Source organism: Jaculus jaculus, chromosome 19 (genome assembly GCF_020740685.1).
Source record: "Jaculus jaculus isolate mJacJac1 chromosome 19, mJacJac1.mat.Y.cur, whole genome shotgun sequence".
NCBI classification, from domain to species: Eukaryota; Metazoa; Chordata; class Mammalia; order Rodentia; family Dipodidae; genus Jaculus; species Jaculus jaculus.
The window spans coordinates 31,208-45,683 of record NC_059120.1 but is presented as its reverse complement, the minus strand read 5'-3'; the positions used below and the strand labels follow the sequence as shown (position 1 = coordinate 45,683).

General features: G+C 40.3%; 1 protein-coding gene across 1 annotated transcript in view; it reads left to right on the top strand.

Annotated features, from left to right (window-relative positions):
* The window catches only part of Wls (Wnt ligand secretion mediator), a 120,484-nt gene extending 108,475 nt beyond the window's left edge, over positions 1-12,009 (top strand). Inside the window, exons 11-12 of the mRNA XM_004671382.3 lie at positions 5,903-6,056; positions 11,180-12,009. Of these exons, the coding sequence (XP_004671439.1) occupies positions 5,903-6,056; positions 11,180-11,289 (264 nt within the window). The 3' untranslated portion in view covers positions 11,290-12,009. The remainder of the gene's footprint in view (positions 1-5,902; positions 6,057-11,179) is intronic.
* The last annotated feature ends 2,467 nt before the right edge of the window (positions 12,010-14,476 follow it).

Sequence of the window (14,476 nt, the reverse complement as noted above, 5' to 3'; positions counted from 1 at the left end):
TGGGCCTCAAGTCCAATCAGAGAGCCACTGGTTACTCCCTTAAGTCATGCACTAGTGGGCACATCTTGTCTGGCTGCTCAGTTGTGTAACTTACAATGTCCACTCATTGTTAAGACTGTTTTGTTCCCATTTTTCCCCAGCAAGCTGCATAGCACTTTGTGGCACTATGACAGCTAGCCAGCAGTGAGGAGGGTTCCAGCTCACTTCCAAACTTGATTTCTAAGTGTTCTACAACCAAACCATGTGTCTTCAGTAACAGAATCTTATGATCTAGTTTTTTTTTAATATTATTTTTATTTACTTGAGAGAGATAAAGAGGCAGAAAGGGAGAGAATGGGTCCGCTAGGGCCTCCAGCCACGGCACACAAACTCCAGACGCATGCACCACCTAACATTCTGGCTTACATGGTTCCTGGGGAATTGAACCTGGGTCCTTGGGCTTTGGAGGCAAGCACCTTAACCACTAAGCTATCTCTTCAGCCCTTTATCATGTAGTTTTTTGGGGCATCCAAGAGCAAGCCTGTATTGTTTGGGGGTCTCAAAAGGCTCACCAATAACAACTCACTGAGAGGTATTCCACCCCTTATTATTCTACTTTTTTAAAGTGATGAAAGCTGTCTTTCAAGGAGCATAGGTTGTGGTCTTTCTTTGCAGAAAAAAAGTAATTTTCCATTACCCTACTCTCAGGCTACAACCTGTGGCTGGCTTTTTATATTTGCTGCGATAAAGTGGATTTCAACTCTAAGGAGGTAGCCATGAAGCCTTTGAATTCCATTAGCTTCTCACATTCCTCCTGCTGTTTTTTTCAAGGTTTATTTATAGACATCTAAGACATTTTCCAGCATAGCTCTCCATGTCCCAGGTACTGTATTAATATAGTCATCAGAGGATTTATTTTCTAATGTCATTTTGGAATGCCAGAGCAATGAGCTCACCTGAAAGAAAACATATTGGGTAACTTTTTTGAAATGGATCCCAGGCTTAGGTAATAGGAATGTTAAAAAAAAAAAAAAAAACTCATTATATTCTCAGTCTTGCTATGAGGGCTTGCATTAAGCCCCATGAAATATAATGTGGGAGACCTTGCCACAATATTGAAGCTCTGAGGTCTGAGGCCAGGAATGAAAGACCCACAGGAGGTTGTGGAATGTAGTAACCTTCAGGCTTTGTAGCTGGAACTGAGGTGTGTGCAGTCTTTTAATGCCTGCTATTTTAATGGCCTCAGTCATAGCAACCAAGAGATGCTACATCACAATCTGGTCTTTCAATACCTTCCTCTCAAAGAGAGAGGTGTTCTATTTGGAGGTGGTGTCAACTAGGAACAGAAGTGCAGTATAGGGAAAAAGATCACTTGTCTTCACTGAAGAGATTCCCAGGTCCCTGATATTTGGGTCAAGCCATACACAGCAAATTCTCAGAGAGCCTATCCATGTATGTTTGTGTGTGTGTGTTCATGTTCACATGCTTGCATTTTTTGTTCATTCTGTGACCTTCATATTTTTTTATTTTTTAAATATTTATTTATTTAAGAGAGAGAGAGGTAGAGAGAGAGAGAATGGGCATACCATGACCCCCAGCCACTGCAAATGAACTCCAGATGCATGTGCCACCTTGTGCATCTGGCTTACATTGCTACTAGGAAATTGAACCTCAAATTGGGGTCCTTGGGATTTTCAGGCAAGTGCTTAACTGCTAAGCCATATCTCCACCTCATTCTGTGACTTTAAGAGAAAATGTAAGTGAGCCTGAGGGTTTGGAAATTTCATTGTTAAGTGGATTACTGGTTGTCAAGACTACTGGGTATAAAGGATCTGACCTCACTTGGCTACAGGGGTATAATTGGGTGGTTTCACACAAAAGTAATTTGTTGAAATCTAAGATCGGTAAAAGCAGAGGCTTTTAGAAATGAGACTGAATAAAGAACTGGGGAGATTGTTCAGTGGTTAAAGGTGCTTGCTTGCAACGCCTGCCAGCCTGGGTTCAATTCCCCAGCCACCTACATAACCAGGCACAAAAGGTGGCACAAGTAGCTGGCCTTTTTTTTTTTTTTTTTTTTTTTTTTTTGTAGAAGCAAGAGATTCTGGCATTCCTCCACATATACATACATGCATGCAAATAAATAAAAATTAAAAGAAAATACTACAGAGTATGAGAAAATTTGGGGGAAGGCTACTTGAGTTTTCTCTCTAAAAGTTAAAAGGGAAACTTACCAACTTAACATTATAAGCTTTTGGATCTACAAGGCCTGCTGTGTGGAGGCATTGTTGTTCATGTGAATAGGAAAGTGCTCGGTGCTCAGGTATTTTGAGTATGAGGAATAGAGAGAAGACAGTGGTGAATGCTACTTACATAAAACCTGCATCATAGCAGGGGGGGAAATGATGACATCAAATAGAAGAGAAACTAGTTGAAAAGAAGAAGGGATTCAATGGTGGGGGTATTTGGAAAGGGATTATGATCATAGTATATTGTTTATATTTATGGAAGTTGTTGATTAAAAAAAGTTTAAAAAAATAGGAAAACAATTCAATCTCTAAACAGCAGTATTCCCTGTATACCCACAGAAAGGTCTTATCATTCCCATGTCTGAATAAGGTATTGCTTGATTCAAGGATGCTCTTTCCACAAGACTAACAGAACCCACAAACACTATTTGAATTCAAGAGTCTTACCACCAGGGCCTGTTTCCATTCTCTAAACCAACCCCTTAAGACTCAGTGTCCAACCCAACTAATTCCTCAGAGCCTGTGGCATGGCTCCCTCCTCCTAACCCATTTATATTATCTCTTGTAAGAAGAACCTACACTGCTGAAACTCCTCCATGGACAGTATTGTTCCATTCCAGGTTCATTCACCCTGTCAGCTTCCTGCCTCAATTGTATATTTCTGAAGAGTCACCAGTTCTAGCTTTCCTTTCTGTTCTTGATGCTTGCACTGACATTCCTGTATTCCCTTATTTTTTTTAACATTTTATTTATTTATTTATTTATTTATTTGAGAGCGACAGACACAGAAAGACAGATAGAGGGAGAGAGAGAGAATGGGCACACCAGGGCTTCCAGCCTCTGCAAACGAACTCCAGACGCATGCGCCCCCTTGTGCATCTGGCTAACGTGGGACCTGGGGAACTGAGCCTCGAACCGGGGTCCTTAGGCCTCACAGGCAAGTGCTTAACCGCTAAGCCATCTCTCCAGCCCCCTGTATTCCCTTATTTATTCAACAAGCATTTATTGAGTACTTCTGGCCTATAAGATGATGTCATTAGATGAGTCAGTCATGACAAATCTACCAAGAATCAATTTATCAATTAGTTCTCAGTTCTCACATGTTATGTCACAGAATGGAGGCTTTTACATGTCCTTCCTATAGCTAGAATCATGCTGCCCTAATAGAGCAGAAAAGCTACCATTCTGCTTTACATTTTGCTCATCAAGCCCAAATTCCACTCCTTAACATGCAGTAAAGTTCCTGTGTTAGAACAGCAGAGGCACAGATTTCTGGGACTGTCTTAAAGCTTCCTTTCCCATTTCTTAGCATACATTAAAAACTATAACATGCTCTCATACTGTAATTTTTTTAACAGAGCAAATAGTTTATTTTATTGGAATCACTGGAGGAGGCTTGTGAGCCATTCCAGTTCCTGATATGAATATATTTTTCTTTCCCAATTTTTATTAACAACTTCCATGATTATAAAAAATGTCCCATGGTAATGCCCTCCCCACCCCCACTTTCCCCTTTGAGACTCCATAATATCCATCATATTCCCTCCCCTTCTCAATCAGTCTCTCTTTTATTTTGATGTCATGATCTTTTCCTCCTCTTATGATGGTCTTGTGTAGGTAGTGTCAGGCACTGTGAAGTCATGGATATCCAGGCCATTTTGTGTCTAAAGGGAGCACGTTGTAAGGAGTCCTACCCTTCCTTTGGCTCTTACATTCTTTCCGCCACCTCTTCTGCATTAGACCCTGAGCCTTGGAAGGTGTGATCGAGATATTGCAGTACTGAGCATTATGGTCACTTCTTTCAAGCACCATGATATCTTCTGAGTTATCCCCAAGGTCACTGCCATCTGAAAAGAGAAAATTTTCTACCAAAAGTGAGAGTAGCATTAATATAAGGGAATGAACATTAAGAGAAGTGCTTACTGGGTGTACCCGTTGGCTCATTTGGCCTGGCTGGCCAAATATAAGGCTTGCAGTGTCTACTGTTGAGCATCTTTACTGGTGATTTCTCTTTCTCCCATTGAACTGCATGCAGAATGGCTTCTTTCAGCTTTCTGTCAGCTGGTCTACATGGAGGAAGTTATCAGCTCAGTTCCAGCAGGACTTTTCAGTGGCCTTGCAGCCCAAGTATGATACACTGTAATTTTTATAAAGATGATATTCATTCTGTACTTAAACCTAAGAGTAGCATTTGGAGATATTTCAAAGATGTTATTAGTAGCTTGAATGTTGATATGTGACTTAAGTCAGTAATGGTTATAAAATCTTTCCTAGCCGGGCGTGGTGGCGCACGCCTTTAATCCCAGCACTTGGGAGGCAGAGGTAGGAGGATTGCCATGAGTTCAAGGCCACCCTGAGATAACAGAGTTAATTCCAGGTCAGCCTGAACCAGAGTGAGACCCTACCTCGAAAAAACCAAAAAAAAAAAAAAAAATCTTTCCTGTACAAAAAAAAAAAAAATCAGTCCTGGACACTTCATATAAAATGAATTATTTTCCCAAAGAAGGAAGACTTTATTGTGGCAGTTTGTTTGTGAGTCACAAAAATGAAAAATTATATATCACCAAGGCCACCCTGAAGTTGGTAAGTCTACAGTTAGGTAACCTAGTTCCATGATACTTAAAGTCATTCAAAAGGAAAACATGACATGAGCTTATCCCTTGCTACACCTAGTGACCCAGTGGGTTATGGTGAATACAGTCAAAGGCATGAATGAATATAGACTCACTGTATTATAAACTGAAGCTGAGCTCAAGCTGCTTGTTAAAACCATTAACATTCAATCTGAGCTTTTCTTCTTGCAATGTAAAAGTATTTCCTAAATAAGGTTTCTATAACCATATTAACAACAGCTTCGTTAAGCTGTCATGAAACATTTATTTAATACTTTCTTTTATTCCCATTTAAAACTTCATATATTAAATAGAAGTGCTCATAATCTTTTCAGTGATTGCAAAGCTGCTACAAATTATAAGGAACTCAGCTCATCATCTCTGTTGACAGTTAGTGTAGCCCATATAACTTCAGGCCATCCTTAAGACAAGTACCAAGTCATTAATTCAGATCATCTCTTGCAAAACTACAATGCATATGGAAACTTCATAATTACTTTTGCCAAATGACTTACATAGACTGGCATTTCATAAATAAGATTTATTGTTTAGTGGGTACCACAGAATTTCTAGAAACATTTTTTACTTAATTCTCAAAGCCCAGTATTGCCAATCTTGTCTTATTGAATGACTGATTAAAACCTAAATGTAAATTTCTATTCATTGCCCACCAGTGGTGGATCAGGCACTAAAGATGTCCTAGCAGGCAAGCCAGAGCTAGCCTACCTCGAGGAGCTTCTGTGTAGCTGGTAAGATAGCAGAAGTGAAACTAATTATGGATGAAGTCAAACTGATGAATAACAGTAGACTGCTGTTCCTAGGAAAAGATATTCCCCTGTTTATATTAATGTAGCCAAGATAAGAGCCACCTATGCATAGTAAGCCCTCAGTTGACCTTGATCTATACAACTATCATTCAGATTAAAACATGGGGTCTATCATAGCCCTTGATTTTCTCATCTGAAGAAGCGTTCTGATTGACTTATGTCTCTATTTGTATTGTTTCTCCTTTGTTCCAGTTGAATGTCACTTATTTTTTGTTTTGCTTTATTTGTTTCCCTATAGGTAACAGAAGGCCATTGGAAATGGGGTGGTGTTACAGTCCAAGTGAACAGTGCTTTTTTCACAGGCATATATGGAATGTGGAACCTGTATGTCTTTGCTTTGATGTTTCTGTATGCACCATCCCATAAGAATTATGGGGAAGACCAGTCTAATGGTGAGGCTCTGTCTCTTGGTTACAGATTCACTCAAGATAAGTAGGCAAGATCAGATAGATTAAACACTAGGTTCAGCAGTTCAGCTTTCCTCTGGTGTCTTTCTAACATTGGAATAGTCTGAATGGGAACCCCAAAGGATTTTGAAACCATAAAACAAAAAGCTAGTATAAGTTGACATCTTTTGAAATAATTATTATTTAAATTATGTTGAAAATATTTCATTACATTCTAAAATATGCCATAGTGTTAATACAAAACAACCCAAATTTGTTTCCCTCAAACTTTTTTGATTAAAAGAAAGACTAGCCAGGCATTGTGGCACACACCTTTAATCCCAGCACTCAGGAGGCAGAGGTAAGAGGAACGTTGGGAATTCAAGGCCACCCTGAGACAACATAGTGAATTCCAAGAAAGCTTGAACTAGAGTGAGATCCTATCTCAAAAACTAAAGGAAGAAGAAGGAGAAAGACTCTTGGAAAGTATGCTATACTTATTTCTCAATTTGAGGAATAAAATCTTGATATACCAGGTAAAGGGGGTCTAAACCCTAAGAATTAAAAACAGAAATTTTACTTTTCTCCTCCTCAATTTTCTTGTTTTCTTCTTCTTCTCTTCCTATTATTATTATTATTATTATTATTATTTCAAGGTGGGGTTTCACTCTAGCCCAGGCTGACCTGGAATCCACTATGTATTCTCAGGGTGGCCTCAAACTCATGGTGATCCTTCTACCTCTGCCTCCCAAGTGCTGGGATTAAAGGCGTGTGCCACCACACCCGGCTTGACTCCTTTTTGAGAGAGAGAGTGAGAATAGGCATGCCAGGGCCTCCAGCCACTGAAAACAAACTCCAGATGCATGTGCATCTGGCTTATGTGGGATCTGGAGAATGGAACCTGGGCTCTTAGGCTTTGTAGACAAGCGCCTTAACCACTAAACCATTTCTCCAGCCCTCACCTCCTCTTTTTGTAGCACTGGGATCAAATCCAGTGATTCACACATACTAGGCACTTATTCTACTATTGATGTATACTATATATCTGATCCTTCGAGTTGTTTTGTTCTTTAACAAATACACCAATAGCTTATCTGTCTCTGGAACCTTCCTGTCTTTTAGTGCTGAAAACTGCCTTTTCCTGTCTTATAATCAATCACAGGACCCTGAGATTTTGATGCCTGTAGGAACTAAGAGAATGTAGTTAATATGATCATTTCAGAAATGAGTAAATTGAGAACTAGAGAGGGGGAAAAACTTGCTGGGGTTTCTCTGCTCATCATGGCAGAGGGAAATGATTGTCTCTGCCCAGGCCAGTACTCTTAATGTGTCATAGATGGCCCAGTAAACATCTGACACAATGGCTCCTTACTGTTGGCTTCTAGCCTTAGCCCTTCTTCTCTCTTTCATACTTAAGATTACCCTAAGTGAGTTCCTGCAGGAAAACAGAAGCTTAAAGTTCCTCTTGGTTGGCATTGTCTGCCTTAGTGCAGGTGTCATGGTAGTTCCTTACACCAAGGATTAGTCTCACCTTTAAGAAGCATGTGTACCATGAATGGAGAGATTCCAAATTTTGTCTTCATCTGGATCTGATGAAACTCCTCCCACCTTTATCTAGTCTGCATGTAGCCATGAACTTGGAAGCTATTACTGATCACTCACATCAGAAATCAGCAAATTATGCCCAGTAGAATGTCATTTCTGTGGACTGGTGGCAGATTTTAGTAGTCATATGTTTGAGACAGGTTGATAAGCATAGTCTTTTACTGCAAGTCATCTTAATGCCTTTAGTAATTTGTATTTTAAGTGGGTTAGAAGAGGTGGGATTAACAGTATTTATAGCATTTTCTCATGTTTTTTTCTTGCATGTGTATGTGGATATATATGGCTTACATGAAGTGGAAGTCAGAGGCTGACGTTAGGTACCTTCTTCAATCCCTCTCAACCTATTTTTTCCAAATATTTTTATTTATTTATTTGAGATACAGGGAAAGGAGGGAGAAAGGGAGGGACAGAAAGGAGAAACAGAGAGACACATACATACACTATGGGCATGGCAGGGCTTCTTGCTGATGCAAATTAACAGCAGACAAACATCGCTTCATGCAGCTGACTTTACGTGGGTACTGGGTACCAGGAGGCTTTGCAAACTTATGTTTTTTAAGTGCTGGGTCATCTCCCGTGCCAAACTTTCAATCTTATTTAATAAGAGGGTCTCTCATTGAACCTGGAGTTTTCCAGTTTAGCTATTCTAGTTAGCCAGCTTGCCTTGGAGATCCCCTGTCTCTACCCCTCAAGGGTTGGGATTACAGGTGGCCTGCCACATCTGGCCAGCATTTACATGAGTGCTAGGGAGTCTGAACTCAGACCCTCATGTTTGCATGCCATGCATTTTACTGACTGAGCCATTGCTCCAGACCTCTTTCCTCAGGCTTTAAATTGTGTTCCATCACCATTTTTCAAGACAGTATGTCTTTTGGAACTAAGCCTGAGGGAACATAATTCTACTTTCTGTGAGTGATGGGAGGTAAGCTGGCCTATACCTTCTCTCTCCTATTTTATTTTTCAGTCCTTAAAAGCAGGACTTGTCCTGGTGTGTGTGTGTGTGTGTGTGTGTGTGTGTGTGTGTGTGTGTGTGTGTCTAGTAATACTTTGGAGGCAGATGGGAAATGGCTCAATTCAAGGCTGATATCAACTGCCTTTGGTATAAGAGATTGAAAGGCAAATAGATTAAGACTTCCTGAACCCTGTTCCACCAAACTTCCCTCCCTTAAAAGGATCCTTATAGCTAAGCCACTCCAAGACATATCTGCTTTCTAGTGGAGAATTTGTTTCTAAAACCCAAGAGAGAATAACAGGGCTAAGATGCTAGGCTATCTGGGCAGCTTAGGGAGGAGCTGGGTTACCTACATCAAACAATATTTTTGTTGTTGTTGTTTTCAAGGTAGTGTCTCACTCTAGCTCTGGCTGACCTGGAATTCACTATGTAGTCTCACAGCGGTCCTATTACTTCTGCCTCCCGAGTGCTGGGATTAAAGGCATGCACCACCACACCCAGCTTTTTGATTTGTTTTGTTTTTTGAGGTAGGGTCTCACTCTAGCCCAGGCTATCCTGGAATTTGTTATGTAGTCTCAGTCTGGCCTCAAACTCAGGATGATTCTCCCACCTTTGCCTCCCAAGTGCTGGGATTAAAGGCATGCTCCACCATGCCCAGCTACTAAACAAATCATGATGAGAATTTTACTGAGCATTTACTGAATATAAGATATTGTGCTGACTATTTGCTTTCTTAAAAAAAAAATGAGGGATCAAATAAAACTGCTACTGTCCACTATTACATATTTATTCCAAAAGTATATTTTTTAAAATTTTTTATTTATTTATTTGAGAGCGACAGGCACAGAGAGAAAGACAGATAGAGGGAGAGAGAGAGAATGGGCGCGCCAGGGCTTCCAGCCTCTGCAAACGAACTCCAGACGCGTGCGCCCCCGTGTGCATCTGGCTAACGTGGGACCTGGGGAACCGAGCCTCTAACCGGTGTCCTTAGGCTTCACAGGCAAGCGCTTAACCGCTAAGCCATCTCTCCAGCCCCCAAAAGTATATTTTTAACTAATAATCATATTAACACTCCACATAGAGGGAAAACATATTAAACAATAGTCCTTTGCATAAATTTGGCTTTATGCATTTTTTTGTTATTTTCAGCTGGGGATTTTATTTTTTAAGAGGTATCATTTGATCTTATCTTTGAAAGTGAATAGGAGCGAGGCAGGTGTGGGTACAAAGAAAAATCTACTGAAAAAGGATGAAGTGAGTCACGAATTGTAGGAAATGAGTACACCATTTAAAGGTAGGCACAGACACTCAGGATTCTGGCTATAGCATAGACTGTGTATGGCCTCAAGAAACATACCGGAGCTCACAGGATAGGAACTTTCTGATGTGTAATCTTGAGTAATGGGTTAACTGTCTTTGGTAGTTGTAAGGATGTAATTAAAAGGTCCTTAAAAAATTAAGAAAAACAGGGCTAGGCATGGTGGCACATGCCTTTAATCCCAGCACTTGGGAGGCAGAGGTAGGGGGATTGCTGAGAGTTTGAGGCTACCCTGAGACTATATAGTGAGTTCCAGGTCAGCCTGGGCTAGCATGAGACCCTACCTCGAAAAACCAAAAAAAAAAAAGAAAGAAAGAAAAGAAAAGAAAAAAACAGAGTACATATTAGTGACCAGAGTGAATATGATCCTTGTGAAAGCAGTAATTGTATATGGCCTGAAGTAGCCTTGGGCAGCATCTCTTACCAGCTCTGCTTTGCCTCTGTTCTTTCCAGGAGTATACACTAATCAGGTGCTGGAGGCTGGGCTAATGCCTCTTTCCAAGTCCTGAGAGTTACAGGCTGTTTAATAATATGACATATTTTTTATAAGCAACACTGAGAAATGGAGCTACATTTAAAAACTGATACCATGTCATATTAGAAGGAACTAGCCAAGCAGCCTATATGGCCTGAGTGGGATGAACTATGGTCTTCTGAAATTGTTAAATCCGTCAATGTCTAACTTGGTATCTTAGGGGCTTCCAGCAACTGTATATGCACCTACCCAGCCTTGGCCATCTACATGGAGATATGCCCTGCTCACCTCACCCACTTCATAGTCCTTGGAGTCCAAGGGCTTACTCTTGTGTGCCTGAACCTTAGCTGGCTCTTGTGAAGATTAAGTAGGGTCAGGTATGAATCATTTAGAATAGCATCACACACAAAGTCAGCTCTCAACATATATTAGTAGTTACCATGAATAATATCAATAGTGATCTAACTCATATCATCTATTCAAAAAATTACATTAAGAGCCGGGCGTGGTGGCGCACGCCTTTAATCCCAGCACTTGGGAGGCAGAGGTAGGAGGATCACCGTGAGTTTGAGGCCACCCTGAGACTACATAGTGAATTCCAGGTGAGCCTGGGCTAGAGTGAGACCCTACCTCAAAAAACCAAAAAAAAAAAAAAAAAAAAAAAACATTAAAATATAACAAGTATCAAGTGAAAAGTTGGGTGTTATGAGTACAGAATATGAGGTGACTCACTACTTCCTCTTCCTTGAACAAGTCTAATACCAAATACTATGTTTCAGGTGACCTGGGTGTTCACAGTGGAGAAGAACTGCAGCTTACCACCACCATCACCCATGTGGATGGGCCCACTGAAATCTACAAGTTGACTCGCAAGGAAGCACAGGAATAGGAGACTGGGGTGCTGGGTTGGGACTGTCTTTCCACCCATTCCATATCAATACCCTGGAGTGGGGAGCCCGTCACACAGAGCTCAATTCACATGCAAATGCCTTGTGGCCCTTAGCTGTAGTTTTTTGGACAGTGGATGGTATTTGCTAACTGGTCTTCTTACAGTAGCTTTTGGAGGACTGCTGACACTAATACATTGTACATGCTAACAAAAACTCTGATATGACACAATATCTGTGATCATTGTTAGTGACATAGTGACATCTGTAGCAGGTGGTTAGTAAGCTTCGTGTTGAAGGGTGTACCTCTTGGGATGATTTGGACCAGTAGGGTCTATATTAAATGGAATATAACCTTTTTTTTCTGTTTTTAGATTCTGGGATAGATTTAAACTTTCTTTACAGTCCAAGGTATGCTGATGTAATAGTCTTTTCACCCTAGTCCATGGGTACTTTTGTCCCCCTATTTATATCATCAAGTAGCTGGCTGAGTTAATATTTAAGATATCAATACCTATGTGCCCCTATTTTTTATGGCTTAATGTAAAAAACTGAATTCCATGAGAAATTATATCCCACTAAGGGCATTTCAGCTTTGAAACCAAATCTATGTATCCATTACTAACTTGTCTGTTGGATGTAGGTTTTGAAAAATGTTTGCTAAACTATCTAAGTAGGATTTACAGTATTAAATGGCCTTTGGGTCCTAAAAGCTTTTTTAACCTTTTGTTTAAACGTGTTTTCTTTTGATAAGATGTTTCAAACTGCCTCCAAAAGTGTCAGTCTAATAATTTAAATCCCTGCTACCCCAACCAATGCAGATTTAAGTCTGCCTGGAATCTAGGAGGGACTGAGTGGAGGAGGAGAAGAAATAGCTTAATGAAAACATTAAAATATTTTTCCAGTCAAAGTATTTGGGAATATATATATTCTTATAAGTGAGGTAATAACCTTCTGTGTTGGGTCATTAAGCTTCCTAGGCTGGCAAGAAATGCTCATGGGAATGGCAATAAAGATGGAGGAAAATTCAGACATCTTAGAAGCAGGATCCCCCTACCCCCTCCCACACTCCTTATTCCCTACCCCCCCATAGCCTGCATTATTATATTAATGTCACTGGAGAGGCCACATGACATAGAAAGGAACACTGAGGGCTGGAGAGATGGATTGGTGGTTAAGGTGCTTGCCTGCGAAGCTTTAGGACCCAGGTTCAATTTTCCAGGTCCCACGTAAGCCAGATGCACATGGTGGCATATGCATCTGGAGTTCATTTGCAGTAGCTAGAGGCCCTGGCGCACCCATTCTCACTCACTCTCTGTCTCTAATAAATAAATAATAAAATCTAAAAGGAAAGAAAGAAAGAACATTGTTAGAAGGTTAGAATGCAGTTTGCTGTTGAAGACATGTCATTTACTACTTGTGTGGTCTTGTTGAGGCCATCTGACCTGGCTATCCCTCATCTACAAAGTAGTGCTCACAAACTGAAACTGTGTTACAGAGTCTTAGTGAAAATTAAGTCAATTCATGCGTATAGAAATGCTTCAACTATAAGTTCATATATATAGGTTCACCTTGGAATCTAACAACAATTTTAGAAGTGCTTTTATTTTTCTTAGAAATTGCTGCCTGTACATCTGGGGTACAGTCTGTTTAATTCTCCTGCCCCCAAGTTGTCTTTTTTTCAAGCATTAGCTGTTCTCTCTAGGCTTTTTCCTAACTTGGTAAGTATTGCATGATTATATGATCCATTGCACTCAACATCCACAATGGTAGTAGGAATCTCAGAGACCTACAGTAATCTCTTTGGAGGGTGAGGGAAAGTGCCTCTGTTCTCTGGGATGGGACAAGGACTGATAAAGCCTTAAGAAGTAAGATTTTCCTAAAAGTGAAGGACAGAAGGAGCAGCCTTAGAAACTCATAGAAGCATTGAAGCATGGAAAAGATTTTGGGTAATGGTAGTTATCAGGCCTGACTGGTATATAGGAGGGCACAATATAAGCCCCATGTTCTTTTGAGCCAGAAAAAGTGCAGTTTTCAATGTCATGGTAAGAGCTACAAGACTGCCTCAGGCTTTAGTCTAAAAAGTGACATGGTTACTCAGGTAAACTGAGTAGGAAAGTGTAGGTTGCTTTGAGAGGAGACAGAAGAAAGTGCAGGCTGTGGTTTTCAATCTTGAGAAAATGACTGAATTTGAAAGCCCGAGTGCTAAGACACAGATATAAAGGATGTGAGTGATTGGAATTTATGCACAAGTTGGTGAGCTCTAAGGCAGTGAAAGGACATGTTTGTTTAAGACAAAAGAGAAAGAACAGGTGTGAAGAGGAGAAAATAGTTCAAAACGAGAGCACAAACTAGCCCTCTGACTGCCCTGTCTTCAAACACATTAAACTCCTAAGAAGCTTCAGCTGCAAGGATGCAGGTGAAGTCCAGTCAGTTCCAGTCAGTAGAAAGTGAGTTAGAAACTCCTGAATAGGTGAGGAAAGGATTATCAGGGACATCAGTTAGAGGGGGGAAAAATAGCCATAGTACCAGTCTTATGTACACATCACTAAAAAAAAAAAAAATTTTAAATTTGGGCTAGAGAGTTGGCTTAGCAGTTAAGGCACTTGCCTGTGAATCCTGAGAACATGACCCATGTTTGACTTTCCAGGTTCTATGTAAGCCAAACACACAAGGTTATAGAAGCATGTAAGGTCACACATGCACACAAGGTGGGGCATGCATTTGGAGTTCGATTGCAGTGACTGGAAGCCCTAGTGCACCAATTCTCTTCTCTCTCTCCCCCATAAAAAACAAATGAACCAAGAATCAAACTTCACATAGCCCTAAAGGATATTCTATAAAATTATAAAAACCTCCAAGTATCTGCTTATAAAATAAGAAATTTCACCAATACATTCAAAACAATTAGTAAAATATGGTTGCTATTTCAAACAAGTTGAAATCACTTTCATGTTAGCTACACATTGGGTTTTCACTGCATTTTTCCCCTTCAGGGAAGAAAATGTTTAGAGAAGAAATAGATAAACCACTGAATAATTCTGATAACTGAGTTCGGGACACAGAGCCAGTAGCATCCTTGGAAGTCATACCTATGGAGTCTAGTTAGTACTTGGAGAGTTAAAGAGAAATGTCATGAGGAGGACAGAAATCATCTGTATCCCCATTTTCTGAGAAATGAGAAGATGA